Source organism: Neopelma chrysocephalum, unplaced genomic scaffold, assembly GCF_003984885.1.
Source record: "Neopelma chrysocephalum unplaced genomic scaffold, ASM398488v2 Primary Assembly neopelma1_61b, whole genome shotgun sequence".
Taxonomy (NCBI): domain Eukaryota; kingdom Metazoa; phylum Chordata; class Aves; order Passeriformes; family Pipridae; genus Neopelma; species Neopelma chrysocephalum.
Window position 1 is genome coordinate 5,930,602 of NW_020897717.1, and position 27,009 is coordinate 5,957,610.

Genomic DNA, 27,009 nt, shown 5'->3' on the forward strand with positions numbered 1-27,009 from the left:
GCCTCCGGCCCGGCCCCGGCGCTGTGCTCGCCCCGGCTGCCTCTGTTTGCAGGGTTCCCCCGCCCCTCTGCCAGACCCAGGGTGAGCGCCGAGTCCTCAGGAGACTTCGACTGTAGCCTTTCTTGTGAAGGGGCAAAATACTCCAGCTATGGAGGAAACCAGGGATGAGTAAACAAGTCATAAATGAGTCTTATGTGACCTCAGCCTTAAGCACTGGCTCCTGATAAACTAGTCATGGTCCCTAAGTGCGATTTGTTAGTGGTGGAGGGAATGAAATGAGACCTGAGTAGTTCCCTTATACAGAACTGCTGTATAAGAAAGTGTAATTATGTTAGAATAATTATTGTGTAATTATTTTATTGTCCAGCGGAGGGCAGCGAGGGTGATTGGGAGACTGGAGCATCTCACTTAGGAGGAAAGGCTGAGGGAGCTGGGCCTGTTCAGCCTCCAGAAGAGACAACTGAGACGGGATCTCATCAATGTCTGTAAGTGTATGAAGTGGGAGTGTCAAAAGGATGGAGCCAAGCCCTTCTTGGTGATACTGAACAGTAGGACACGAGGCAATGGGCAGAAACTGATGCATAGGAGTATAGGTAAGATCCACCGGAGTATGAGGAAGAACTTCTTTACTGTGCAGCTCACTGTGTACTGGAATAGATTGCCCACAGAGATTGTGGAGTCTCCCTCACTGGGGATATTCAACAACTGTCTGGATGCAATCCTGTGCCATATGCTCCAGGATGACCCTGCTTGAGCAGGGAGGTTGGACCAGATGACCCACTGTGGTCCCTTCCAACCCTAGCCATTCTGGGATTCTGTGATTTTGTAGTTACTGGGGCATACAAAGTAAGATGCTGTAACAAACAGGGGCTAGATTATTTCAAGCAAGATCTATCAAAAATCAAGTCCAAAAATCATGTTAGGCTTGGATCAGAAAGTAGCATTTAAAGAGTGCAGTAAAACAGCAGGATGACCCTGAATATGAAAGAGATATAGGATGTCCTACATCAGGGAAGTGACCCCAAAATCCAGGACAACAATTACAGCTACCTTCTGTAGCTGAGTAGCTGCTTTGTGTCTTGAGAGAGTGGAGAGAGAAAAACGTAAATGAAATAATTTGATCTGTTTGATCAATGCAAGGAAAGTGGACTCATTCATACTGATTAACACAGATTGAATTTTAACTGTTCCTTCTTCCCTACCCAAAGAAGGCTGATGTAGCCTTCTACTGACCTAAGTAATGCCCATTCTTTACATAAGATTTTTTTTTTCTAAATTTAGCTTGCATAATCACTCAGTTTCAGTTCCAGAAGCATTCATGTGGCTACTTTTGTCTGGTTTTATTTACTTCCAGGTTTTTACATGCATCTTCTAAAGAATTTGCTAAACCCTTATGGAAATCACAATCTTGCTAATTAAAATCCAGAAACTTCATTGGTCAACGTTTTACAGTGCAGGTCATGCTGATGCCTTTCTAAGTGCATTTCTTTCATCAATTTCAATTCAAGAGAACACTTCTGGTATCTTGGTATATATATGAAGCCAATGCTGATCTATAATCAGTGGCTAGATGTAGTAAAAACCCTGGACAAAGCTGGTCTTGCTCTGCCAAAGATAGCAAAACTATGGTAGGAATCACTCCTGGCACTATAACCTAGGCAGGTATTACTGCAATAGCAAGAGTATAAGATTAAAAAGCAAAGTATTTTTGCTGTGATTTACTCACTGATAGAGATGGCAAATCTGGAAGATGCTGCAGTACAGATTTGAGCTGGGAAGCGCAGTGCAAGGGTGTACAATTATTAAGTGTACTGAAGCCCAAATTAAATTAGAAACTGTAAAAAAATGCAAACAAAACCCAAAAAACTTCTTCTTCCTAATTCATTATTACTGAGTTACTAATCGCCTTAGTTAAAGTTAACTCAAACTAATGGATTGCACTACACTGTATGGACTATTAAAGCTCTACCTAAAGCTTTAAGGGCTGAATTCCTTTATGCAAGAATGACTTCCTTCCTTCAGGAAAAATTAAAACCTATAAAAACTGTGGTAGTCTGACAAGGGATTCCAACAGCAACACCAGCCTTTTGTTATAGGGAAATATAGGCTTCTATTTGAAAAAAAAACTTAAATCCAAAATAAGAAAGAACAATAATGTTGTGGATTGTATTAAAAACTCAAAGTTTTATCATTTGCCTGCTGTACTACAGGCGTTAAGTGGGTCTTGCTTGTTTTAGAAATGAGCAGTTCTCTTACACTGCTGCTCAAAATTGAGAAGGCAAAGTGAAGTTCAAGTAATATATTAATTTACATTGAATTCTAAATATTACCTTCTGACTGCTAGTTCGAAGCAAGCACAAAAGGTGTTCTTAAATTCATGACAGAAGGTGAGGTGTCTTTGCATGTAACATTAATGGTAACATTAATCTCACCATGACAATATTTTTAAAACCTAGGTTCTGCAAGCCTTGAGAATGGGAAGTTCTTCAGCATCAGTCCCAGAAGTCCCTGCTCATTTGGCAGCTCCCATAGTATCATCACTGCTGAAGATCAGGAGGTGAGAAAGATCTAGTTCCTACCTGGGCTTTAGTCATGGGTTAGGTAGCACAGTATGAATTGTTCTGGTAGATGGCTCAAGGTTAAGACTGAGATGTGGATTAGTCATAAGGCTTGGGCTGGGTGGGGAAGGCAGATTATCTGCCTGGGCTCTGAAATTTTCAATTTAGCTGTCTTGTGTTGTGTGGTAGCTCTGGAGCTCGATTGATATGGAGCAAGTCCTCTGAGATATGCATAGCTGTGTTTGGATATGTACCTGCGTGTGTAAGAGACTCCACTTGCTGATTCTGTGAAGGGAAGTGTCTGCTTGAGGTTACTATCACTACAGAAACATCACTCTTGCTAATCAAAATCCTGGAAGAAGCTCCATTGTTTAAGGTAGTGTTGTCACGGTAACTGTGATTCTGAGTGCATTTATTTCATAAAAATTAACTAATGTGGCTGTGCTAATGTGGCTGTATGGGATTAATGGTGACCTAAAATGAGCAGTTAGTAGTAGTAAGTCTGGAAAGTGCTGCCATAAAAAGGGAAACTAATGCATGAATTGTTTCTGCAGCAGCAAGAGCTGAACACTAAAAAGCAAAGCAGTGTCTAGAGTTACCTATCCAGAGGGAGGCAGGAAGGTCATACTCTGCTTCATAGATTGTATGCTGCTTTATAAAACAACTGTTTGTAAGGCTGTGATAATGAAAGCTGTTTAAAAAACTCAATTCTGCAGATCAGCTGTTTGTATTGTACATCATGTTGTGTCCAAGTTTAACAAAGATTTTAAAAACTACATGACAAACTCACTACCAAAATGCTCCACTTTTTTTGCCTTCTAATAACAGAACCTGATCGGCCACGATCATTTGAAACTGGACAATTAGGAAAGAATTACTAGCTGGAGTGTTCTATGTTATCATAATTTCACGATGACATGAAGGCTTTTGTGTTTGTAAACTGAAGTTTCTAGTCATCACATTTGAGAAACTTTAGACTATGACCTAAGTGGTGCAGTAGCATCTGTTTGAATTTGTAAACACCCTGCCAACCTCAAATCTGGAATGTAACTATTCTGCTGATTGCAAAGGGGTGTTAATTCCTAAATTAATTTCACCATGCTATCTGTATCACTTCACATAGGGTGCAACACAAAAAGATGATGCCATTGGTGCCAAGTCTTCTGTAGCTCCCAATATGCTTCCCTTGAGGATGGCAGGAGACTGCCTGCCTATGAGGAGGTAAACCTCCTGCTGCTGGCCCTCCCTCATTCAAAGAGAAGGGTCTAGTGCCACAACTACCACCAAGGCATGGAAGTTACCAGGAAGTTCTTTCCACCTTGCAAATGTGAAAGCATCTAGATAACTATGTGTGTTATTTCCTTGTAATTTTCAAGACAAAGCGTTGGCCCACGGTACCATTCATGAAGTGGTGTCTGAGCCCTGTGGACTAAAGTAGCTGTGGTAAGAACTTTGAAGGCTTTCTGAAGAAATTTATTTATCAAGTCAGCTTGCCTGTTTGCCTTTCCACTTAAGACCATGTTCTCTTCATGGCCTGTATCTCCCTTCCAGTCCATTTTAATTCTTTGGGAGGATACTCCCTACCTTTCACAGAGGGCAAACAGCTGGAAATTCCTTTTCTCTCACTATGAGTATGTATATATCTGAAATGTTTAAGTATCATAAACCAGAGATTTTCAATTGTGAAATTACTCCAGTTTTAAGTAATAATAAATTAAAAAACCAAACAAAAAACAATGAGGGCTGGCAATAAGGGATTAATGATCCATGATTATTAGCATGAGCAGAAGTGGAAACTGTAAAATCCATATAAAACAGTGATTTACGTTGAATACCTTCTTTATGGCTGAACCTAAATTATCTATTGGATTATGCTGCTGATCCATTTCAGAGCCTGTAGAAGTAGTTTATTTGCATGGAAATTAAAATGAGAAGACAGGAATTAAAAAAACCCTGGGTGTAATTTCTGTACATTTGACCCTGTGTAGCACTGATGCTTGCAGCTGAAAAAGGCAACTGGAAAGTGCTCCCAGGTCCAATAGTGCAGATGCAGCATTATGTCTTCAGTGTGCAAGAACATTATATTTGTATTATAATATAAAATGTATAAATACAAATTAAAAACAAGAAACATGACTTTTACAAAATAATATTATGAATCAATGTATATACATTAAACATATTATACATGGATTTTATATGTCTCCAAGTTTATTCACAACAGATCAAGCAATGGTTTTCTGTGTTATTCTTGTGTTTTGAATTGTGAGTCATTCTTGCCATCTGCATTATATTATTATTCTGGATTAAAGAAATTAGGTACAGGATCTTGTTTAACAAAACTATACTAAAAAACAGTGCCCATACAATTTAGATTTTTTCAAAAGGCTGGAGCAGAGGGGGTTTATTTAGAAATTGACCAGACCAAGGCTGAAGATTTGCCAAGTAAAATAGCTGTATAACAAAGCCTAGAGTGTATCATGAGAATACTCTTTTTTGTAATAGTTACATGATGTGCTTATGCTTGGGGTTTTTTTAGAGGAGAAACAATTACACACAATTCATTCTTTTTAGTCCCATGGTGCTCGTATTGCAAATAAAAATGGTTCTGGAAGTGGAAATTGTTTTGTATTTGACTGTTCTTTTAAACAAAATTCCTTTTCAAAATGAAGGTTATACAACTGGTATAATTTTGAAAAATAGAGATGAACAGGTGAAGAGAGTTGAAGAGAGTTTGGTCCCTGAGTATATATCTGGAAAAAATCTATTAAAATCTAGACAATTGTTCCCAATGCCAGGGACAATTGTGGGCACAAGTGACCACCAGTAAAGCATAATCCTTAAAGTGGCTCATCATCGTTCCAGTTCAGGCCAGGGCTTTAGTTAAAGGGCTACTCCTGTTACATGTCACTGAAATGACTGTAAACCTGTCCACCTTTCTTTTGTTTATGGACCTGCTTATGCTCTATGTCTTGTACATCAGAAGGTTTTCTACCAGTATATAAACCCTCTAAGGAAGATTATCATGACACATAATCCTTTCATAACAAAGTGGGACATTTAGTTGGTCTGTTGATTGCAAGAAGTGGCTGACTCCCCATTTCCTTGAGTTTCTGTCCACTTTGAGGTGCCAGTAATGCTGGAGCAGAGAGGTGATGAGCAGCTCCTTTCAGCTGATGAAAGTTGTTAATGTAGCTGGCAATCAGTAGAGTGATCTCAAGAATCTATAACAGGAACATACAAAACTCTTTGAAAAATAGTGATGTGTTTTGACTGCAGAAAAAATAGCTAACTTTTTAGAAGTGACAATCACCATCAACTGGAAAAGTACTTGTACTTTGCAAATTAATGATGGGGAGAGAGGAGATACCTAATAAAGCTTTTTTCTACTGCTCCTTGCAAATAATGTAATGTTATTCCTATCAGTACATATCAAAGATACTTTGTCTCCCACAGTCTTAAATGATTCAGAGAGATGGCTTCTTTCACTTTGAGAGAGATTTTGAAGTCCAAAAGATGACACTGAGAAAAAGCTTTCACAATGTGGTCCCTCAGTTTTGCCAAAAAATCTCCAGTGCTCAGAGAAGGGAATAAAGACTTCCCAGAACTTTTTATCCTATTTTCTCTTTGTGATCCATACAAACCTTGATGAGACATTGAGCAGGTTGCCCATAGAAGCTTTGGATGCCCCACCCCTGGAACCGTTCAAGGCCAACTTGGATGGGGCTTTGAGCAACCTGGGCTATTGGAAGGTGTCCCTGTCTAGGGTAGGAAAGGGCAGAAGCAGATGATCTTTAAGGTTCCTTCCAACCCAAACCATTCTGTGATTCTGTAACAGCACAATCTGAGGGAAACTTGAACAGATGTATTTTACTATGCTTATTTATGAAGAGCTGTGTTTTGACCCCAATTTAAATGTGGAATCTTGTATTCTGTTTCATAAATTGTTCTAACAGCAAAATCTTTTTTTTTTAAGAAATGTAGTCAATCTTACCAGGGAAGGAGAGACTTTAGATTTAAAAAACATGAAAATTTCTTTTTACCAAAGGTAAAAATATCCTAGGATTTTTCACAAGACTTTCAGATGGTGTGTTCTACAATTTCACTGCAGAACACAAACATACTTTTAAAAAAAATTATCTCTGGTGCTGATCAAGCAAACAGACTAGGTTTTAGGTACTGCATATAATTTCTGTCCTTAATATCCTTCTTTGTCCTTCTGTGAAAAATCTGCAATGTTACAGAAATGGACATGAAAAGAAACACATCAGTATTGCCACAGTTAGCTCTTACATTACTAATTCTTTTGCACTTTAAAGTCATCTAACAAAAGTCAATAATCTGACAATGCTAGGATTAAAGAAGGTGTTTCATCTTTCACATCTGTTAAGGATTACCCACTAGAGATAGCACAAAAGCAGATGGTGGGAAACTGTTTCAGGTAATATACCAACCTTTGGTTTTGTCATGGCAAAAAGGTGTTTTTCAGTTGTTCTGTCCTTCGTCTGAGCATTGTTAACAACCAACATAAAATCATCTTGATAGCCTCCGAAAGTCATCAGGCTCTTATATGAATATGTAACTGTTAATCGCTTAAAAAAGAAAATTCCCAAAACAAAACACAAAGCTATTAAGGAGGACAGTGCAAGAAAAACAGATTATGACAAATTCCTCTTTTAAAAAATGTAATTATACATATATTTTTCAATGGCATTAGCGTCTTATGAGTCTTGAAATTAACTGAATTTTGGGATAGCTTCATTCAGACCTTCATGATAAGAAATTTTCATTGAAGATGATAAATCTTGTAAGTTTGACCTCTGTTTCTATTCCAAATTAATTAGATCAAAGATACAAGCAGGTTTGAACTCAGGTCTGTAATTAATTCTATTTAAACGAGTCTTGACTGACTTTGAGAGAAGTTAATTTTAGCAATTCCATTTGAAATTGAAGCAGTGTCTAAATAAATGGCAGAGTATGAGACATCTAAAAGAATTTAACTCCAGGACTTCTTTTTGTGCAGCAATATGTAGTTTGCATACACACAAATTAAATTCTGTTCTCTTTTTTCAACATCTCTGATGAAAAATAAATGCTCTTCAAGGCTCCTCAGTTTTCCATGCTTTGGTTGTTACTGTTCAATGTTTAAAACCACACTAGTGGCCTTCAAGTTAAGATTAACATTTAATTTATCATTACAACTCATATTAATTTGCTGCAGATGTTCACATTTAAAATTCATTGCCAGACAGTATTTTTACAATAACTGACAATGTCCTTTGGTTAATAAACCCCCTTTTGCCCTAATTTTGAAATAGTATTTTCTCTACCTCTTGCAACATCATTTCTGATAGCCCTGATCCTTCCTACAGAAAATCAGAATAACCCCTGAAAACTGGGGGTTTCTTGAACAACAGGTAAGGCCTGCTGATACTGTAAACTGGCAGCGCTCTACAGAAATGCCACAGCTCTAGGAGTAGATAGTGTTTCTAGGGCTTTCTGCAGTCTAATGCAAACTCATTTTGCTTATTCCCTATAAAGAGCTGCTGTTTGCTCTCCTCATATTCTTTGTTTTATTATTTATTTAACTGCAAAGAAATGTAATGAAAAGGCCTCTATCAGTATAATTATAAAGCTGAGATTTTAATTTTCTGATATTCAATATTAGCACTTGCTAATAGCACCATGCCATTCTGTTTCTTTGCAGGATATAAATGAAAGCAGGGATCTTCTCAGACACTGCTTTTTTTCACTGATTACCGTGAGTTTTCTGCAACAACTTGTATTGCAAATCAAAGAAAAATCAGAAAAATCAGAGCCAAAAATGACATAATTAAATAACACTGGGTTATATTACCTACTATTAAACAAAAATAATACAATGAAAATAACAATCTTTTAAAGTAACTGCTCTTTGCAGAGTCTATGTATTATGAATAATATTGGAAAATGAAGTCTCCAGGAAAAGAAAATTAATGTTATTGTAAGAACTGTAACTATGGATCTCTTGACATCTGAATGATTAAAACATTAACATTTCATTAAATGATATAAAAACTGTATCTGATAAACAAAAATAAATGCTATGCAAATAATTCATTACTTATTTCTATTGTTAGTGCTATTATAATGGTGATAACATTACAGCATTTTGAAAGGAAGGAATTTTTGCTTTAAGAGAAAGACTAGATAATTTAGCATGGAAGGCTAATGCCATCTTTTATGTAGTGTGCTGGTGAATCTCCCCATATACTCTACTAAAATCTACTTTGACCAAAATAAAAACAGAAAGTTCACTTACCATAGAACTGTAATCCAGGATGCTTATGCCATCCTCATGTACAGCAAACCATATGAAGGACTTCTCATCTGAGGATATTGACAGAGGCTACAAAGAGAAATGTTCTTTAATTACTATTTCAAAATGAAGCAATATGCTTATAATTATTAACTCTCATCTCTTATAGACCTCTCTCCACCCACAGATCTTACATCAGTTCCCTCTCAGTGTAAATTTCAGAAAAGAAATTGAAACAGCTGCCCAAAGCCATGTAGGCAGCCAGTGGCAGAATTATGAACTCAACCTAATACTCTTGAAGCCTCCCCTGGTGCTCAGACCAATAAAATGTATAGTCTCTTTGTTAAAGTAAAAGGCAGGTGTTAACGTTTTTTCATTAGCTCATATGTGTACATAAACAAAGAACAGAGTGCTGATAGAGCAATTTTACATACATATACATATATATAATAGATACAATGTGATTACCTAATAAAACATAAGGCGTGAGGTGACAGTTCTGTTTAACACAGATGTCACTTGAATCAAGAGAATTAAGATACTCCTAAGGTTTAAGAGAAATTGAGAGAGGCCAGGACAGAAGGGAGTGCTCTAAATACCCTTAACAACACTCAGTGCTTCTGCAGTTACCCAGTTAATGATACCTTTTCAATGTTCTACCAGTTATGAGGTAAAAAGGTCTAACATTAAAAAGCTATCTCAAGCTAAGATATAAGGAAATTGAATGATACTACCTAGATTAATAATGTCAAACTAGCAATAAGTGTATTGGAAAGTTACTATCATGGTATACTTAGTACTACAGCTATTACATTTCACCAGTATATGGCTTAAACAAATCAGTAATTTCACAAGAGATTCAATCACCTCATATACAACACAATTGTTTTCAACAAAAAGGTATTACTATTTGCAAATTATATTTATATTTAAAAACCCCACCACTCGAACTCAGTAAAGTTTCTTACTTTTGCTGCAAACAGTTTGGCACCAAAGAAAGACCATTTCCTGGCTACAGTGAGATAAATGCGCACACAGTCTGCAGCACTGTGCCCCCGGAGAGCCATCCATCTTGTAGACAATCGCTGACAAAGCTGTCTGTTGAAATGAAGTATGTAATTTAGTTATTGAAAGGAATTTAAATGCTTCCCCATAGCGAGTTTAATGAGCAAAAAAATAATCCATTTGTTAAAATGATAATTTAAGTTAATACAACAACTATCACTTATACAGTGTTAAATAAATCCAAAGTGTCATTTAATATTTTAATGCACATGAACGTTATGAAGTATCTTCTAATTTCTGTAACGTTATGATTAAATATTGATGTAGCAGTTGCAGCATAAAGGGAAAAAGTCTGGGACAGCTTTTAATGTGTCTCTACAGAGAATCAATCTACCTTTATCAGTACTGAACAGCTATGTCAGTTGTCATTCCAAAAATCCATCCAGCTTAGCACATATCTACCTGTGGCTAGTAGCAGATGTGGAAGATATGTTTGGGTTTGGGTTTTTTTGGTTTTTTTAGTGCACTGCTACCAAAAAGGGTGCTTCTGATCAGCACCGCGCCCTTGGCAAAGGAATACAAGCAACAGGGCAGGTATAGAGTGATCCTTTCCCTGCCACAGACTTCCAGCTCTGCCAACTGGTAGTTTAGGGACTACTTGAACAGTTCAACAGATATCTGACCTATCCTCAATGAGTTAGCCTAATCCAGGACCTCTTATAATTTGTTCTTTGAAATGAATTGCATAAATTTCTCTTTGTTATGCATATACATTTGAATGCCCATGTTGTCTTCTGAGAATGTAATAATGTTACTATGTGCATATGATAATAGCTTTCAGTTTTCTCAGCTCTGTACTAAAGAATGAGGAAAACATTTCTGTGATGTTTGCTGGACTTCAAAACTGCTGTATCACTGACTTTGGATAATTTATGACACTGTTTCGCCTGTTTTCATGTTAGTAGGTGCTGATTCAAATGACTTGAAGGTTATTAATTGTAAATTAAGTGATACCTTACTAGCAAGTCCACTAAATTAACATATTGCCAATCTGACTGGCTGTCAGAGATTGCACATTAGAATAGCAAACAGGTCAGATCCTCATGTCCTTTACTTTCAGTAACTCTTTAGTCTATGCACAGACTTAATTTAGATTTGCTGAAAAGAAAAATAAGAATTTCAAAATCACTGGGTTTTGTAACACTGTGTAGTAACTGGTACAGCTTTTGCTGGAATGTGTGCTTAATGATGGTCCTTTTTTTTAGATTAGAAACATGCAGAGGAAACAGGTTCTTCAGTTTAGCAAGAAAATGAGTTTCAAACACAGGTTTAGACAAATATAGCACAAGAGTAAATTGTACCCAATGACAATTTAAAACTTCCTTGTTTCACTCCTAGATTTTTAGAGAATATGAATCACAAAATACATCTCACCTTAGTTGTTCCTCTGAACAACCTTGCCTGTATCTCTTAGGGTAGAATCTCTCCAAAACTTGTTTTAATGTTTGGTTGGACTTGGACTGGGAAGTAACTTGCCCTGCTGGAGTTGAGAAAGGCCGTTCAAAATCTCCAATCTCTACCTAACGGGAAGTCCATAAAGAAAATTTTTTGTTACTCCAGAGTAATTTTCTAGCTGGATATTATGAACTGTCTTTTAATCTGTATTACCAAGTATAAGATGAAAACCAGTTTGTCAATTAATTTTTCACCAATATAAAAGTTATGCAAGTAATCTTCCTATTTTCTATTTACCACGGAAAAAAGTTAAACATCAAATATAATTTGTACAAATATAATACTAGTTCTGCTCTAAGATTGCTAGATCTCCAGCTAATGCAAATCAGTTTACATTTATTGAATAACAACATCAAGTAACTTTCTTAATAACCTTCCTTTGAACTTTTAGTTTTTTAAATACAATACAGATCTTATCAAGACCATGTCTAGTAAAGGAGTCTTAGACTTTCAGTAACAGCTGTTACTTTGGAGTATTAACTTGCAGAAACCATGTAAGGAATAGTGAATGAAGAAATGGTACATGATTACATGATATTTAATCCAAGAAGGCCTGACTGTGTAAGAGGTAAAGCACGTTTTATCCATAGTGATGGCCCAGCAGCCTATGCTGTAAAGCATTTCCACTTGAAGTCCAGAGTTGCCTTACACAAAGATTCCAGCCCAGTCTGTTTCCTGCACTTGACTGTCAAGCAATCCTGGACTAGTTTGCTTATTAAAGTATTTAACCTGTAAAACTGCTGTGTGAGTCACTCATGCATAAAGATTACCTGGGCTAAAAGAGCTGTCAATTCCATCGCTAATTCTTTGTTTACTGGGAAAAGTCCATTGACTATTTGATCATTTGTCTGATATACTAGCAGCAGCTTCTCTCTGTCTGTCTCCCCATGAACTTGAACTGAAAAATAAAGCCTACAGAAAAGACAGAAAGTTATTAAATAAAGAAGACAGGGAAATGCATTAGCCCTGAGGATTAGCAGTATCTGCTCTGAATGTGACATGTTTATGTCAGCGTCAAAACACATTAGCAGAACAACACTTGCACTTCAACTACTCGGCAAGTATTTAATTTCAGTCCTCTGATTTCAGTGTTGGTTTGTTTTTTTTTTCAGTTCTGCTCATCTCTTAAGGACTAGAAAAAATGAACTATATTAAAAAAAATTCTCCAGTTACACCCATTTACTATTTTTGTTGCAAGCTTCGAGTCAGCCAGTATTTTTCAGATGAAGAAACTGCAGAAACTAAAAAACAAATCTGGGGACAAGGCAGAGATATTATACTTGCTAAACAAACCTATTTTTGTAAGTAAGGCGGACAGTCCTTGTGCCTTCACATTTCCCAGGGTGTTGTTCTTTGGAGGCTTGCTCCCATTTTGAAATAATGTCACAGATCTAGAAGGAAAGCAATACAAAATGGACTTTGCCATGTCTTCATATTTGAAAACACCTTTGAATAGAAATTGTCAACTTATTTTAATACCCTCCACCTATTACATATCAGAAACATACATAGCTTGAATTTTTAAGCTTACTGAAGTATAACTTCACTTGCATTTCTTAGTTGGAGCATTTAATAATTAACATTTTTGTTGTTTGCTTATCCTGCAACACTCATACTACATTGGAAACGAGCCCTAACATGCTTATTTGGAAAGGCCAGGTACTTGATTTAGCAGCAGCCAGTGAATGTGTAATTATACACAGTGAGTTGTTATATAATTAATCAAATGCCTTTGATCTCTGCCTTCTCTTTCTGCTGCGTGCCCGAGTTTTTAAGGTCCTTTGCAGTAACTGCCATAAAGCTGGTATGAAGTTTGTTATAAAACACAACAAAAGTGGTTCACAACAAGCAGTGTAGGAGGGTAGGTGGGCACATGGGGAGGATGTGAAACAGAGGTTCTAGGAGCCCTGCTGGACCTCATGTCACTGTTCCTTCATAAAAGAACCTTCCTGGAAGCAGTAATGTGAGTAGCTTCTAAAGTTTCAGTTACCTAGAAAATAAGTACATCTTTTAGGAATTTTGCTTTCCAGATGGTAATTTTTCTGGTACAGGAAGAAGGCAGATTGTGATGACAAACTGTTTGTTTGTCACTAAGGCCAGGTTGTATTGCACCTTGTAACTCAAAAGTGCAGCTGTGAACACTGGCCAAAGGGTGCAAAAGACTACTTTGGTAGAAGTACAAAAAATTCATTATTCATTAGTTGCTAAAAGGCTTGAAAAATATCTAATACCTTACTAAAGCACTGATTATGTTTCATTTGTTCACTCTTTACTGCAAAGAATTTAATTCTAGCAATAGAGGAAACTAAAATTTACAACAATGACAAGCCTTTCATTGGAAATTTCTTAAACTGAACCCTAAAATTATCCTGTATATAGATAAAGAGCCCTTTCTTCTTTTCCTTCCCCAGGATCTCCACTCCAGTATCAATGACTTCTTGGACCTCACATTGTCATCTTCTGGAGCTAAATCAGAAATGTTAACTGAAATCTCTAAATCCATGTTAGACTCAAATTGCTTTTTAGTTTTAAAGAACAGTGATTAGTAACAGCTTACTTTTTTTTAACTCACCTGTTTCTCTGAATAATATCAATGTCCTATTAGCTTTTAAGTAAACTGAATTAATTTAAGCAATTAAAACAGTGACTTTAAAACAATCTTTCCTTTCACATTAAGAGAAAAAACCTAAAGACAGTTTTCAGCCTGAAAAACATTTACATTTCCTGAGGAGAGCTCTGTCAAATGAAGATACTTCAGATTTTTACATGCAGAGCTCATTAAAGGCTTTTGTTTACCTTGATGTTTCCTTGAAGACAGTGCTCTATATCCTTGCCAGAGGGATCATCAGAAAATAGTGCAAATCCTGACTGAGCTGGTTTCCTCATACCTGTATCTTGGTTCAGGGTGTTCAGAAATTCCTCCACTGTGGTAGAGGCATCAAACCCAACAACCTAAAAAAGCAGCCAAAAAGGATTTTGCTATCAAGCTTATATACCCCCGTTTCCTTAAATTGAAAATTTTGAAATATATTACCTCTACAATAACATTGAGATTGTAGGACCTATTCTATCCTCTGTGAATAACTTACTGAAACTCATTGAAAATTAAAAATTTCCAGAAAGGATCTGGAAAAGATTTCCACATGGTAAGTAAATTTAGTGGAATTTTACTCTATCAAAAAATTATTAACTTCTCAACAGATTGTACCTTATCTTACTTTGTTTACCAAATCAAAATGCTTCCAAATGTAATATTTTTGGGTTTATTTTCTTTGTTTATAGTGGTTTCTTTGCACTTGTACACTTGAATTTCTGTTACAAAATGTATGTAACAGGTATAAGTCTAGTATCTGCACTTTTTGTGACAAATACCACTTGAAAAATTAAGAAGACTATGATTTCTTCCACTTTTCAATACAGTGATGAAACAAATGAGATCAGTTAATAATTTTTCATCATGTGCAACTTCAGAGGGATATTAGATGGCAGATCTACTCTGGCAGATTCAAAATATTTTACAAATGTTGCTTTGTCAGCAGTACATAGGTCAGTAATATACAGAGCCTTCTAAGTTTTACTTCCCCAAATATGAATTTTTGTCCGTTGTTACTAGTATTGAAGCATTTTAGCAAGAGATTGCAAATGGCTTTTATACAGATACCAGTTGCTGATGTTCACTTAAATCTGTATTGAGGGTGTTTTCCTGTATTTGACTTGGTGAAAATATTTTACTCTTGGTAAAAAATGTCTCGAAAATCGATCTTGGACTTCTGTTTTGTACTTCTCAGTGGCTGGCATTAAGATAAAAATCTGCTTCAGATATGAATACAAGAGTTTTCAGTACCTCTATAATTGTTTAGTTGCTGATTCCATTAAAGTAATTTAGTTACAATTAGTTACAATTCTAGTTAAATTAATTACAATTTTTACAAAATTATAAGTTTTTACAAATTAGTAATTTAATTACAATTTTTACAAATTTGGTTATAATTTTTTACAATTAGCTACAATTTAGTTACAATTTTCTTAGGCCTTGGAACTATACAATTTTGACCAGTAAATAACTAATAAGCAGTTACTTCTTTTCTTCTCCAAACTTCAATTTTGAAACCTCTTAGGTTGATTTAAATACATGTTGGGTTTTTTCTGTTTTACTGGGCAAGCAGGAAGCAGTAAGCAATTAAGAAACTTAGTGGTGAAAAGCCTGAAACGAAAAGCTTATTTGATGTAGCCTTGATTTCATATAAAAACTTGCTTTCTGTCTAGGAATACTATGAATTGTTAAAAAAAAATTTTCAGCCATCTCTCGCAGTTGGAAACACAAACCAGGATGTGAAGCAGCATGCATGGAAGCCTGTGAAAAGTTTCTTACAGGCTTTGACTAATGAAGTCCCACAAGAGTTAAGAATGAAGCCATGTTTGTTCTGTGACAAATATGGTTATCCTTCATGACTGATAATGGGAGTTACAGCTGTGCTTCCAGGCCTTCACTGATTTAACTTCCAAGATGTCTGATGAAAGGAACTGGAATTTAATACCTTTCCCTTTCCTTCAGTCTAATTAATTCAGCTGGTGGTCAGGTTAAATAAGAAACAGAACTTTGGTATTTTTCATTCTTTAGAGGTTTTCCTTTTTTATTTTCTCTTAAAGATTTTCCCCCAAACTTTACTCTTCGTTGATCAAATCAGATCACAAGTACCTTGTGCCTGCCATTGCTAGCACTGGCACAGGATGAAACTTGAACCAGGTTTACCTTAACATTTACAGTTCCCTTCCTGATATAATACTTCATGTATATGCTAACAGCCAGGGGTTGGGAGAGCTCAGGTTTTGTGGTCTACATGACATTACCTGATATATGCCATTCATGAAATGAACTGGAATACTAAAGGGCAGCGAATGGTGGTAGGGATTTCTAAGAAGAGTGGAAAGGATTTCCATCCTGGAAGGTCTTGCTTCTCGGTCTCCGTTCTGCTGGGTACGTTCTACACATCGCTGACAATAGATTGCATATTTCCCAAACTCAGTCCTGTGACAAAAAAAGAAGTAAGGCAATTCTTGGGGACTGATCGAAAGGATAGTAAACTGTGAGTAAATCTCTCTGGGGATGCCAGATGGGAGGAGCACTCAGATTTCACGCTGTGAGATTTCCAACATATTTTTTGCATGTGGAATTAGAAAGAGAATTAGTCTACCAAGACCAGCAGAATTGTGCCAAAGATGAACATGGCTCAGGGTGTGTTGTGTAATAACTATCATATTTTGGTTTTCATGGTTTTGCAACATACAGTCAAGAGTTCCACTGCAGAGTATTTTTTGAAAAAAGGGGTAACTTTCCCAAGTGATGCATAGAATTAACATGTAGTACATTTTAGTAGCAATTCTACTCAAATTAATTTTAAAATGTATGTCAAAGATCTGATACACTACAGGAAAGACTGAAAATAAGGTACTTCAGAAAGACTAGTTGACAAGTTGGGTAATAATATTCAGGCACACCTGGAATCTGCATTCTTCTTTAAATGAAGTTTAAGAAGCCAAAGGAATGGGTGCTGGGGCAGAAAGAGTCCAACGCAGAGAGCCAAGAGCTGCAATCCCTGAACAAAAGGAATACATTCACTGTTTTAAACATCTCACAACATAAAACTTCCTGCTGTGGCTGCTGGCCAGCAGTGCAGCTTACTGTGCCAAGTCGAGACTGCTGAAATAGGAATGAAAAAAACAAAACACAGAGAAAAAGCTGACTAAATAAGCATGTCACCTCATTGAAAGGCCAAGGCTCTCTTTCTATTTACTTATGTACAGCAAGTTGCTTTTGGGGCTGGAAATGGGAAAGCAGCTCAGTTTGTATAAAAAACTTAATACACAGGAAAAAAATACTAAGGCTGCAAGGCCAAGCACTATGAAATGAGAAGCCTGTGAAATTTGAATTCAGCTCTCCTGTTACATATATGATGAAGCAACACATAAGACATTTTCCTCCTACCAAGTAGACAGTAACTATTGAAAAAAACAATTTTTCAATATTGTGGTATATTGTTGTTGCTCAATATGTATCCATAGGCTTCACTTAATACAGATTGCTCTCATGTACCCTGGATATACACTTACTAATATTGCAACTACTTTTCTCACAATCAATGCTTCATATTGAAATTTTAAAAATGGTGTTTCTCCATCTTGATTTATCTGACTTGCCTGGTATTAAATAGAAATTCAACAGCACAGGCACAGATATTCCCTATCATCAAATATCTGTACTTTGATGGAGGATAGATCAGCTCCATTGAAGGTATACACCACAGTACAAGTAAGGGTAGAAGACTACAGAATGAATTTAGGACTTAAAAAAGTTTAGTGTAAGGCTGAAAACATTTTACTGAATGTGTTAGCTCTTAAAAACCATTCCAGTGTGTTACAATAGCAACAATATATTTATCTGCATCAGAGGGAAGGCCTTGCCAGTGGTAAGAAAAGTACCAAAGAAGGATTATAGTAAGTTTAAATTCCATCAGCCATACATAACTTCAGTGTGTTAATTGACATGAATGTGCTATGTCTGCTATAAAAGCTTTGTGAATGTTTTGTGATGCACAAATTGAATCACAGAATGGCTTGGGTTGGAAGGGACCTTAAAAATAATATTGTTCCAAAACCCATGCCATAGGCAGGGACACCTTCCCCCAGACCAGGCTGCTCCAAGCTCAATTCAACCTGAACACTTCCAGAAATGGGACATCCACAGCTTCTCTGGGCAACCTGTTCCAGTGTCTCACCACATATCGGATTACGGGCTGTTTCTAGATACTAGGTATATCTGTTGTCATGTTCTACTTTCTGTGGCAAGAGAAAAACATGACTATTACAGAAGCCTTAATATGGTAACATTTTCTGATCCATCTCCTGGTTCTGTAGGTATTGCTCCACCATAAGCACAATTGTTTCAGTTCTGTTAATTTTATGCAAACTCTTTAATATTGGATTTCCTTTCAATTTCAGTTCATTTCATTGTTACATATCTGGATATCAGTGAACAGCCAGCAGTGGACAAAGTAAAGAATTTTAAGTATGCATTTATAACCTAGCATGCAGGGTGCACACAGAACAGCATGGCATACAAGAGGTGATATCTATCAGAAGCCTTGAGTGTATCTGAAATTCCACAACATGGCACTGCAGCTTTTCTTCACACTCATGCTGTTAAGCCATGTGATTTAGCCCACTAAGCTTCCTGATGCAGCACCTCTCTTAGGAAAGAAGCAGTAAAAGAGAATTAAGGAAAAGGCTTCATACATGATGTCTTACTTAACACTTAACTTGAAGACAGCCCATTTTATGTCCACTCTTTAAAAACAGCACAGGCAGAGATATACTCTACCACCAGATACAGGTATTTTGTTGGAGGATAGCATCAGCTTTGTTTCAGGAAGACACAGCAGTAATTAAGGTATTAGCTCAGCTTTTTATCCAAGTTTAAGTAAGCAGATGCCACAGAAGAGCATAGCCTCTTTACCATTCTAAGAAGTCTGTGTAGTTCCTTTATTGCTGCTGAAATTGATACCATTAAAATAAATCCTGGGTTACCTGTATTGGTCCTGCTTGGTTTTGTGGATGTCGACGTCTAGTCTGTTTAATAAGCTGGCAACAGATCTCATTTTGAAGTTCAGGATGTGTGAGGCAGATCTGCAAAGCACTTTGGGCCAAAGATACATGGTAATCAATGGCAGGAGAGTCAACTGCAGCATTTATAAACAACTGGCAGGTCTAGATATAAAATAATAAGCAAGTGAGTTTACATACAAAAAGCTCCAACAAATCTTTAAGATGTTCTGTATAACAAAAGTGTGCTTTAATTGAAGTCACAGTAAGTCTACCAGTAGACTAAAGAAACCCTGCTGGTTCTGCAAAAAAGGGGTAAAAAGCTATGTAGTGAGACTTAAGATAAAAACACCTCCTAGAACCCATGCTTTTCACTCTGCATCTAATGGAGTGAACTATTAACAGGAGTTGCAACAGTTGTGGTGGTATGCAAGTTTAAGGACGTGCTGAACAAAGCTGACCCTCTACAGGACTTGGAAATGCAAAGTCTACAGCTCTCAATGGCAGACAATGTAAAATGCTTGTGCAAGTAGTGAGCACAACACTGCAGAATATACACAGATAAGAAAACCATAACTCAGAGCCATTGATTTACATCTTGGCTTTCCCTGGTATTTTTACTGTGGGTAAGTATGACCTTTCCTATCCCCAGTACTGTCTCAGGAAAGCCATGTGTTAAGCATTTGTTGTGGTGTATTAGAAGAAAGCATATGTAGCACTCATTGCATTTACTCTGTATAATAGTTGATGGAATTTTCAAGGGATATAAGGAAAAATACAAGAAATGGGTGGAAGCCTGATCTATTTCTAGTCTATGTGAAAATATGTGGATTTTCACACAGACTAATTTTTATCAGCAATTGAATAACCAAAACATGACTTGATTTGTTTCTAAATAAATTCCCTATCTGACTTTTAAACTGATTTATATGAAGTTTCAGTAAAGGTCATACAAGTAATCTCTTATTTATTTATTTTAGGTAAGTGTCTGTGATTTGAACTAGGTCTGAAAAGTGATTTACAAATAAATGTACATTTGTTTTATCAAATAAGTACATTTCCTTTTAAACTTCCATGCTGCAGGATTGCAGAAAGTAAGATGGATGTACTTCTTTAAAGTGTTTCAAACATTTCAGAGAAACCATCTGGAAAGTTTGCATACAAGTGGCCATGACTAAACATACAATGCTTCTCTTGAATTCCTTTCTAGATCTGAACCATTACATCAGAATTCCCCAGATATTTGCTTCAGGGAATTTGGTCTTTAGACTTGTTCAAGTTCTGTGGAGAAAATTCATTTGTCCAAGCTCCATGCCTTCCAACTTGTAATTTCTTTCACAACATACAGAAAAAGTAATAGCAAAATTTTATTTTGTCTCTGAAACAGACTTTATAGCCTGAAAGAAGGTTAAAGGCATTGCAGCATAATACTCTCACCTTCCTGGCCTTTAACTGGGAAAGATGTAAGGTCTTAGTGGCAGACAAAATTTTTCAAGAAACTAGCTGTGGCTCAGCAGTTATGATCTGTTATGTGTCTCCTAGTCAAAAGGCCTTTTCACTACTCCTGGGAGATAAACATACATATATTTTTAAAGGTGCATAAAAATCTTTAAAAGTGGATTCAAAAAATATTGTGAAACACTTTTAATAATTTTGCTCTGGAATATTTTCTCCATTTATATTACTGAATATCTAATCCATCTTTTAAGAACAGCTACTTCATAGGAAAATATTTTCTTTTTATTAAAAAGAGCAGTACAATGTCTGTTTTCTATCTCAATTTGAAATACTCTATAACGTGCTTAAACTTAAATTTTGCTTTTTCTTCTGATTATTAAAATCATCTCCCAGATGATTTACACGTATCTATGACAAACTTTCGCCAGAATTTAATTAAAGCAACAGTATTTCAGCTACAGTTTTCTGAATGCAGAAATCTGTCAATTCTCAAAGCTGGTACATTCTTTGGAGCTATGAACTTCAAGACAAAATTTTATCATTCATGATGGCCATGGATTTTTCTACTAACTTGCAATTTATCAATAACTTACCAAATAAGTAGGAAATCCAGAAGTTGAAGCCTAAACTGCTCCTCACAACCGAAAGTGATCTCTTTACATTGGAAGTGATAGTCTTTGGTGAGATAATATGAGGCCATTCTGCTGTTGTCCATTAGTTTCCTCCACTAAAGATAAAAGTAAACTCCTCTTTTCTTTTTTCTTATGTATTGAACATTCCTAGTAAGCCAGCTAATAGCCACTCTTTAGCTAAAATAGTCAGTTAATAAAAAAGGCATCTGCTATGGTTTTACCTTAAATAATTTAATTGCTTCAGTTTGCAAGGCTTCTGATGGCAGTGTTGTAAGAGGGGAAATAATTCCTTCTTTGCTATGGCAAAGGGTAGGATGTCTCCAAATCTGAGAAGCTAAAAGGATAAAATATATAGGTTTTGCAATTAATTCAGTACATAAGTACATTCAGTAAATAAGCACTGGAAGATTAGGATACTGAAATGAAAACAGACTTACTGGCATCGCCTTCCACATTTAATAATTTGCAAAGAAGTTGTTCAAACTCAGATCCAACATTTACACTGGTACTTCCAGCTGCAACTGTCAGATGATAAAGCCATGTGTCCTAAAGCAGAAAAACACAGCAATTCCCTCATTCCATGCTGGAAGGAGCTGCTTCATCAGGATTTTGCTCTCAAGTTCAAACACTACCATGCACTCCTTTTGAAGCCCAAAGGAGTTTGCCTTTGGTTGAATACACATGTATTCATGGTCTCTATGTTACAAACATTAAGCAAGGAAGATTGGACAGGGCACTTTTCATAAGCTTTTACCCTCAGAAATCATATCTAATTATCAGAGCATTCTTCCTTTCCTCTTCCAAAAGCTTACATAAGTGTCTTTTTATCACTGCCAGATCCCGCTAACCTGGGGATAAGGCCAGAAAGCAAAACAAGGTCTACAAGATTACTTGAGAACAATGAAGCAATGATAATAAAAATGCTTTTAACCACACCCCTCATTGCTCCTTCATTTAAGTAGGGCAGTCTTTGCTACTGTTAATCTTTTCAGTGAAAATGGATACAAGTACCCTAAAACCTCTCAGGAAGGTCAGCTACAGGTCTGTCTACAAGTGTTAGTGTATGTGAGCAAAATTCTCCAGTTACACCGTATATGATATTCAGCACCATCTACTTATATAGGCAAGCCTGCTTATTTTTGTCTATTTTAACAAGGTTTACCCACAACAGCATTGATTTGCAGACAAATTTTGATCAATGTTAAAAAAGCAGAACCTTCTCCTTGCTTGTTATATCAAACTACAAGCCAGATGACTTGTAGGTCCCCTTCTTCCTGCTCAAGAAATATTCATATCACAGCACCATACCCATAAATGTGTTACTGAAACTCAATAAAAATGTCCATTTAATACCTTCTCATGTTTGGATCCTATAAGAAGATAAGTGGGTCCTTGGTCTTTGGGGTGGATAACAACAGTGTAATGGGTTGATAATAAACTGCGACCACTAGCTTCATAATCTTCATCAGAATCACAGGATCTATCAACTTCTTCAACCTTTGCCTCAAAAAGCTTGATTTGGCCAAGAGGAAACTAAAAGGAAATATCACAAGTGGTGAGAGAGGTAATAATCACTTCAGTGCACTCTGATTTTATATTATATATTATTGTATTTATTATTATACACAATTTTTTCTTATTCTGCAAGTAGAAGGAAAAACATGAACTACCATCAATACTTATTTGTATTTGTTCATTTTCAGTCTTGCCAAGGAATGTCAGATACGCCATCTATTGCAGAGAGCAAAAGGAGAATGACATGTGCCAAAGTCTGAAGGTGAGATTTTCAAAAATTCTTTTCTGCCTCTGTACATAAGTAATGCAATAAATGTCTGTTAGGGTGAGAGAAGTCATTCTTCAGAGTTTCCAGACCTGGTTCCAAGCAAAAATTCCCTGCATCAAGCCTAGAACTTTAATTATGATCTTGTTATTTCAGAGTGCAGTAATGTATTATTGATGTATCTGTTTTGTTCATGCTATAAATTCAGAAGGCACATTTTTTGTGCGGTAGACCTTCCAGTTGGTTTCATTCTCCAGTCTGATAGATCACAGTACTTCCATGTTAAGTTGTTTATGTAGTTTGCATCATTTATCAGGAAATGTTTTACGTAAAAAAGCCATTCAAGAGGAAATTCTCACAGAAGTAATTATTTCATAGCTGTTAACAACAGGAAGCCACTACAAACATAAATACAGCATGAAATCTTCACAATTGGGTGACAGTACTGACAGAGGCTGACAGTCCTCCTGGCTACTTTATGCAAAGCTCCCTCCTTTCTCACAGCCCCACTGTTTTTTCTCTAGCCATTCAGACATGAGGATGTTCAAAATAATGTTATTTAATGGTGCAGTGAAGAAGCTTTGGTTACTGAAGTAAATTGTCTTGAAATCCCAGTGCCAGTGAAAAGTAGATGAGGCTTCCCAAAAATATTCTTTAAAAATTGAAAATACCATCCTGGAGAGTAGCTGGCACATTTTACTCAATCTGGGGTGGGATTCTTGAATAGTGATTTAATACAACGAGCTATTAATAATACTGTCATTTGAAGAAAACATCACAGAGTGGTGGCCCTTTGCTCCAGTGCCTTCACTAGTGAGGATTAAAGACACATGTGGTGATTTGTATTTTCTGTAGTGCTTCTGAAGCATTCAACTTTTTGAACAAGATAAGATTCTGAGAATCAAAAGATGTCATTTCACATGTAAGTAGTCAAGATTGATTTATTCACCAAATATAACTAAAACACAGTTGGCTCATTTTTTAATTTGAATTCCATTTTGAAAGGAAGCCTTTTAAATGGACTCCATTACTCTATTAACCACTGCAGATTGTGTAATTTATTTCTGCACAGACATTCAGCTACAGAAAGTATGTTCTTAATTAGCAAATTGTTGAACATTAGAAATGAACTAGCTTTGGAAATTTTTCATACATATTCTGCTTACAAAAGCTAAATCCTTATTTTATTACAAGTTAGCAAATTAGTTTCAATTTTACTTTAAAAGGGCAGCAAAACTTCTACCAAATGTGAGGAAAATTCACAAGAATCAGGCATGCTATAATTCCAAAATCTTCAATGGTAAAAATGTGTAAATTCAGAGGTTTATCCGTAGGAGAAATTGCAAGATAATTTTAATGTCTCTTTAGGATGAGCAATAGATTGATACTCCAGTCAGGTGATTCCTGAATCTTGTATTACATTGTTTTAATTTAAATAAAATGTTTTAATGCTATCTTTTTCATATAGTTCTTGGAATAAGGTTTAGTTGAATGTTTAAAAATGGCTAGAAATGGAAAAGACAACAAAGGGAATAACTAGCTCTACATAAAAACTATTAATTACTGACTACATTGTGATTGTTTGCTTAGGACAGAAGTAAAAAAATGAAAATTTCTGGGTATTTTTTTAACTGTTAGTTATAATGGCTCAGTGGACTGTTCCAAAATCTTGTTTCTCATTCACCTCCATTAAAAAGATGTTTCTTGACAAAATACAATGCCTTGGGAGCAAAGGGACAGGTGAAAATTATGACTAGCCAGTTTCCTAGCTCTTGCAGCATTATGGAGGTACAGTGACATACCAAAGAGCAAGATTTGGAAGTCAACTGAGGGATAAAAAGAAGATTTAAATTCTTCAAACCTGCAGTCACTGCCCCCTGCAAACATATGTTAGAAAGGGCCTCTTTCCAGAAGTACATGACAGCTAGGACTTTTCTAATGAGTCTCATGCCTGTCAGAAAGGGACACCTGAACTGTCAGCAAATCAGTGTCCCCGTTCAGTGGGGATGAGATGCAGAACATGTATCATGTCCTGTAGAAGGAGACCAAAGGGTGTGCCCTGGATTAGCAGCAATTAGATACGAACCTTCCAAGTTGACAAACTGTGCACAATGCCTAGGGCAATTGTACCTTAATAAAGCTGTAAGTTACTGTTTAAGGTCTACATTCATTGAAGAAACAAGTAAAGGACCTACCTTGTCTTCTTGATTACGGAAATAATACAGAATTTTTCCAACTAGGGTACACCAAACTCTTTTGGAATATCCATGTTTCACCTGTAATTACAGAACATTAGGAACAAGCAGAGCCAGAGAAATACAGACTAGTTTTCACCATCTCTGAACTTTGGCAATATTGGCAATAAATGCCTTGGTTCAAATTCTTCTCCCAATTGCTAGACAAAAAATTAAAACTTCATAACTCTATTAAGGGCATAAAAATAAAAATATTAGATGAGATGTTCATCTAAAACCTCTTAAGGCCAGTGTTTTCCATGTGACTTTGAATCAGGCCTAAATTAATGGAAGGTAATGAGTAAATACAGAAAAAGAGAGCACTCCACTGAAATCAGGTTGGTGAATTAGCTACTGAAACATACGGTGAACTAGGACACCACTGAAGTGGAAATGGAGAGCTCAACACAGGAACTAATGACTTAAAAAGACAAAGACAAAAACAAAAACCAAATCAAATCAAGTAACTAGAAAAAAAAAATTGCCCAAAGTAGGTGAGTTGGTAGTCCTTCTGGATTGTTCACATTGTAAAGTACTGAGGAAGCAAACACGTGTCTGTTTTACTTGTATTTGTTTTATTGTAGGGCCATTCTTATCTGGCTATTGTTATTAAGAAATATGGAATAAAGCAGGTTGGGAGAAGAAGAATTTTTCTACCTTTGTAAGTAATCCTTTCATGGTTGGCTTGATTTCGGACTTTATGAAGAGTGGGCTGGCAGCCTGTATTTTAAGAACATTCTGTAGTACTTTGATCCATTCTTCTAAGATGTTGGGAGAATCCGCAGTCAGGTAGTATGTTCTTTTTTCTGTGGTCAGCTATGTAGTAACAGAAGAGTCTTGAGCTTCAAGAACTTTATACATTTGACCCCACAGTGATGGGGTTGTAACATATACTACCCAATGTAGTTTCACAGCTTTGGGGGGTTTATTTTCCCCCAAATACTTTTCATTAATGAAACATTCCATAGCCAGGCAGAGCAGACAGACCCTTTCTAAGTCTTTAGCTGAAAAATTCCAGGACACCAAGTTGAGAAAACTCAGTTTTTCTCCTTTCAGATAAATGACTTCTCTCAACCTCAATGGCTGGCCCCAAGACTACTCTCTTTATTTCTATCTTATATGTGATGACTGACCTTTGTAGCAATACAAACAAGACTCGATGTAGGCCTTTTTATATTTTCTGTAACCAGTGATTCTTTGGTTTCAAATGAAGGGCACTTATTATTTAATTCCAAGTCCACACTTGAACTTCCAGTGCAATAAGGACTGGAACAACGAGTTGGTTCTGGGGATGGAGGGAATATCAAAAACACAGGAGAAAAGAAGGCACCTGAATTGTTTGTTTTCCATCACCCCTTTCAATATGGCTAGATGCATTTAGCTCAATTTGACCTTGAGGTTTTCGAATGACATCACTCTGTATGGAAAGAATGGAAAAAGAGTATTTTAAACCTACCAACAAATAGCAATAAATAATTATACAACTCGTTTAAACATTAATCTGGATAAATATTTCCTAGTTAGGCATTGAGTACCTTGTACACCTTTTGAGGAAATGAGTCCTGAATAACTCTCTAACAGCTCAGACACTAGCCCTATATTCTCAGTAAAAAAATCTAATATCAAATAGCAGATAAGTTACATGTACTTACTGGAGATTTGTAATATAGTAATTCGCCTCCTTTAAGCACAAACCACCGTCGCTTCCAGGTCTTTACTTTACCACCCATTTTTAACAGATATCCAGATTTTTCCAAAGGTTCCTGATTGTTCAGAAGTTAGATAAAAAGTAGTTAGATACACCTATATACCTATATCCCTCAGAAATACGTAAAAACACACACAGATATATTAATGACTTAAAAGAATGCTAAATAATAATTACAGTATATGATGGACTTTTAGTCCAACAACAAAAATTTTACAAGCA

At 36.2% G+C, this 27,009-nt stretch overlaps 1 protein-coding gene and 1 long non-coding RNA gene across 9 annotated transcripts in view; one reads left to right on the forward strand and one right to left on the reverse strand.

Annotated features, from left to right (window-relative positions):
* Window position 1: 1 nt before the first annotated feature.
* The window catches only part of LOC113966902, a 51,780-nt gene continuing 24,772 nt past the window's right edge, over window positions 2-27,009 (forward strand). Inside the window, exons 1-8 of one of the 4 annotated variants that reach the window (XR_003534004.1) lie at window positions 2-81; window positions 368-485; window positions 2,457-2,557; window positions 8,266-8,319; window positions 13,153-13,339; window positions 13,788-13,879; window positions 22,769-22,842; window positions 25,664-25,740. This is a non-coding gene — a long non-coding RNA (uncharacterized LOC113966902). The remainder of the gene's footprint in view (window positions 82-367; window positions 486-2,456; window positions 2,558-8,265; window positions 8,320-13,152; window positions 13,340-13,787; window positions 13,880-22,768; window positions 22,843-25,663; window positions 25,741-27,009) is intronic. The other 3 variants (XR_003534005.1, XR_003534002.1, XR_003534003.1) reach the window with 3 other exon arrangements.
* The window catches only part of PLEKHH2 (pleckstrin homology, MyTH4 and FERM domain containing H2), a 53,651-nt gene continuing 31,317 nt past the window's right edge, over window positions 4,676-27,009 (reverse strand). For 3 of the 5 annotated variants that reach the window (XM_027681995.1, XM_027681994.1, XM_027681992.1), the window contains 18 exons: window positions 26,732-26,842; window positions 26,410-26,496; window positions 25,737-25,895; window positions 25,041-25,121; window positions 22,419-22,598; window positions 21,503-21,611; window positions 21,287-21,399; window positions 18,961-19,140; window positions 16,876-16,973; window positions 16,228-16,405; window positions 14,173-14,328; window positions 12,670-12,767; window positions 12,147-12,288; window positions 11,296-11,441; window positions 9,825-9,954; window positions 8,860-8,946; window positions 7,013-7,150; window positions 4,676-5,782 (listed from right to left, as the gene is read on the reverse strand). In XM_027681995.1, coding sequence (XP_027537796.1) covers window positions 5,600-5,782; window positions 7,013-7,150; window positions 8,860-8,946; window positions 9,825-9,954; window positions 11,296-11,441; window positions 12,147-12,288; window positions 12,670-12,767; window positions 14,173-14,328; window positions 16,228-16,405; window positions 16,876-16,973; window positions 18,961-19,140; window positions 21,287-21,399; window positions 21,503-21,611; window positions 22,419-22,598; window positions 25,041-25,121; window positions 25,737-25,895; window positions 26,410-26,496; window positions 26,732-26,842 — 2,376 coding nt within the window. In that variant the 3' untranslated portion in view covers window positions 4,676-5,599. Of the gene's footprint in view, window positions 5,783-7,012; window positions 7,151-8,859; window positions 8,947-9,824; window positions 9,955-11,295; window positions 11,442-12,146; window positions 12,289-12,669; window positions 12,768-14,172; window positions 14,329-16,227; window positions 16,406-16,875; window positions 16,974-18,960; window positions 19,141-21,286; window positions 21,400-21,502; window positions 21,612-22,418; window positions 22,599-25,040; window positions 25,122-25,736; window positions 25,896-26,409; window positions 26,497-26,731; window positions 26,843-27,009 lie in introns of those variants that run through there. The other 2 variants (XM_027681993.1, XR_003534001.1) reach the window with 2 other exon arrangements.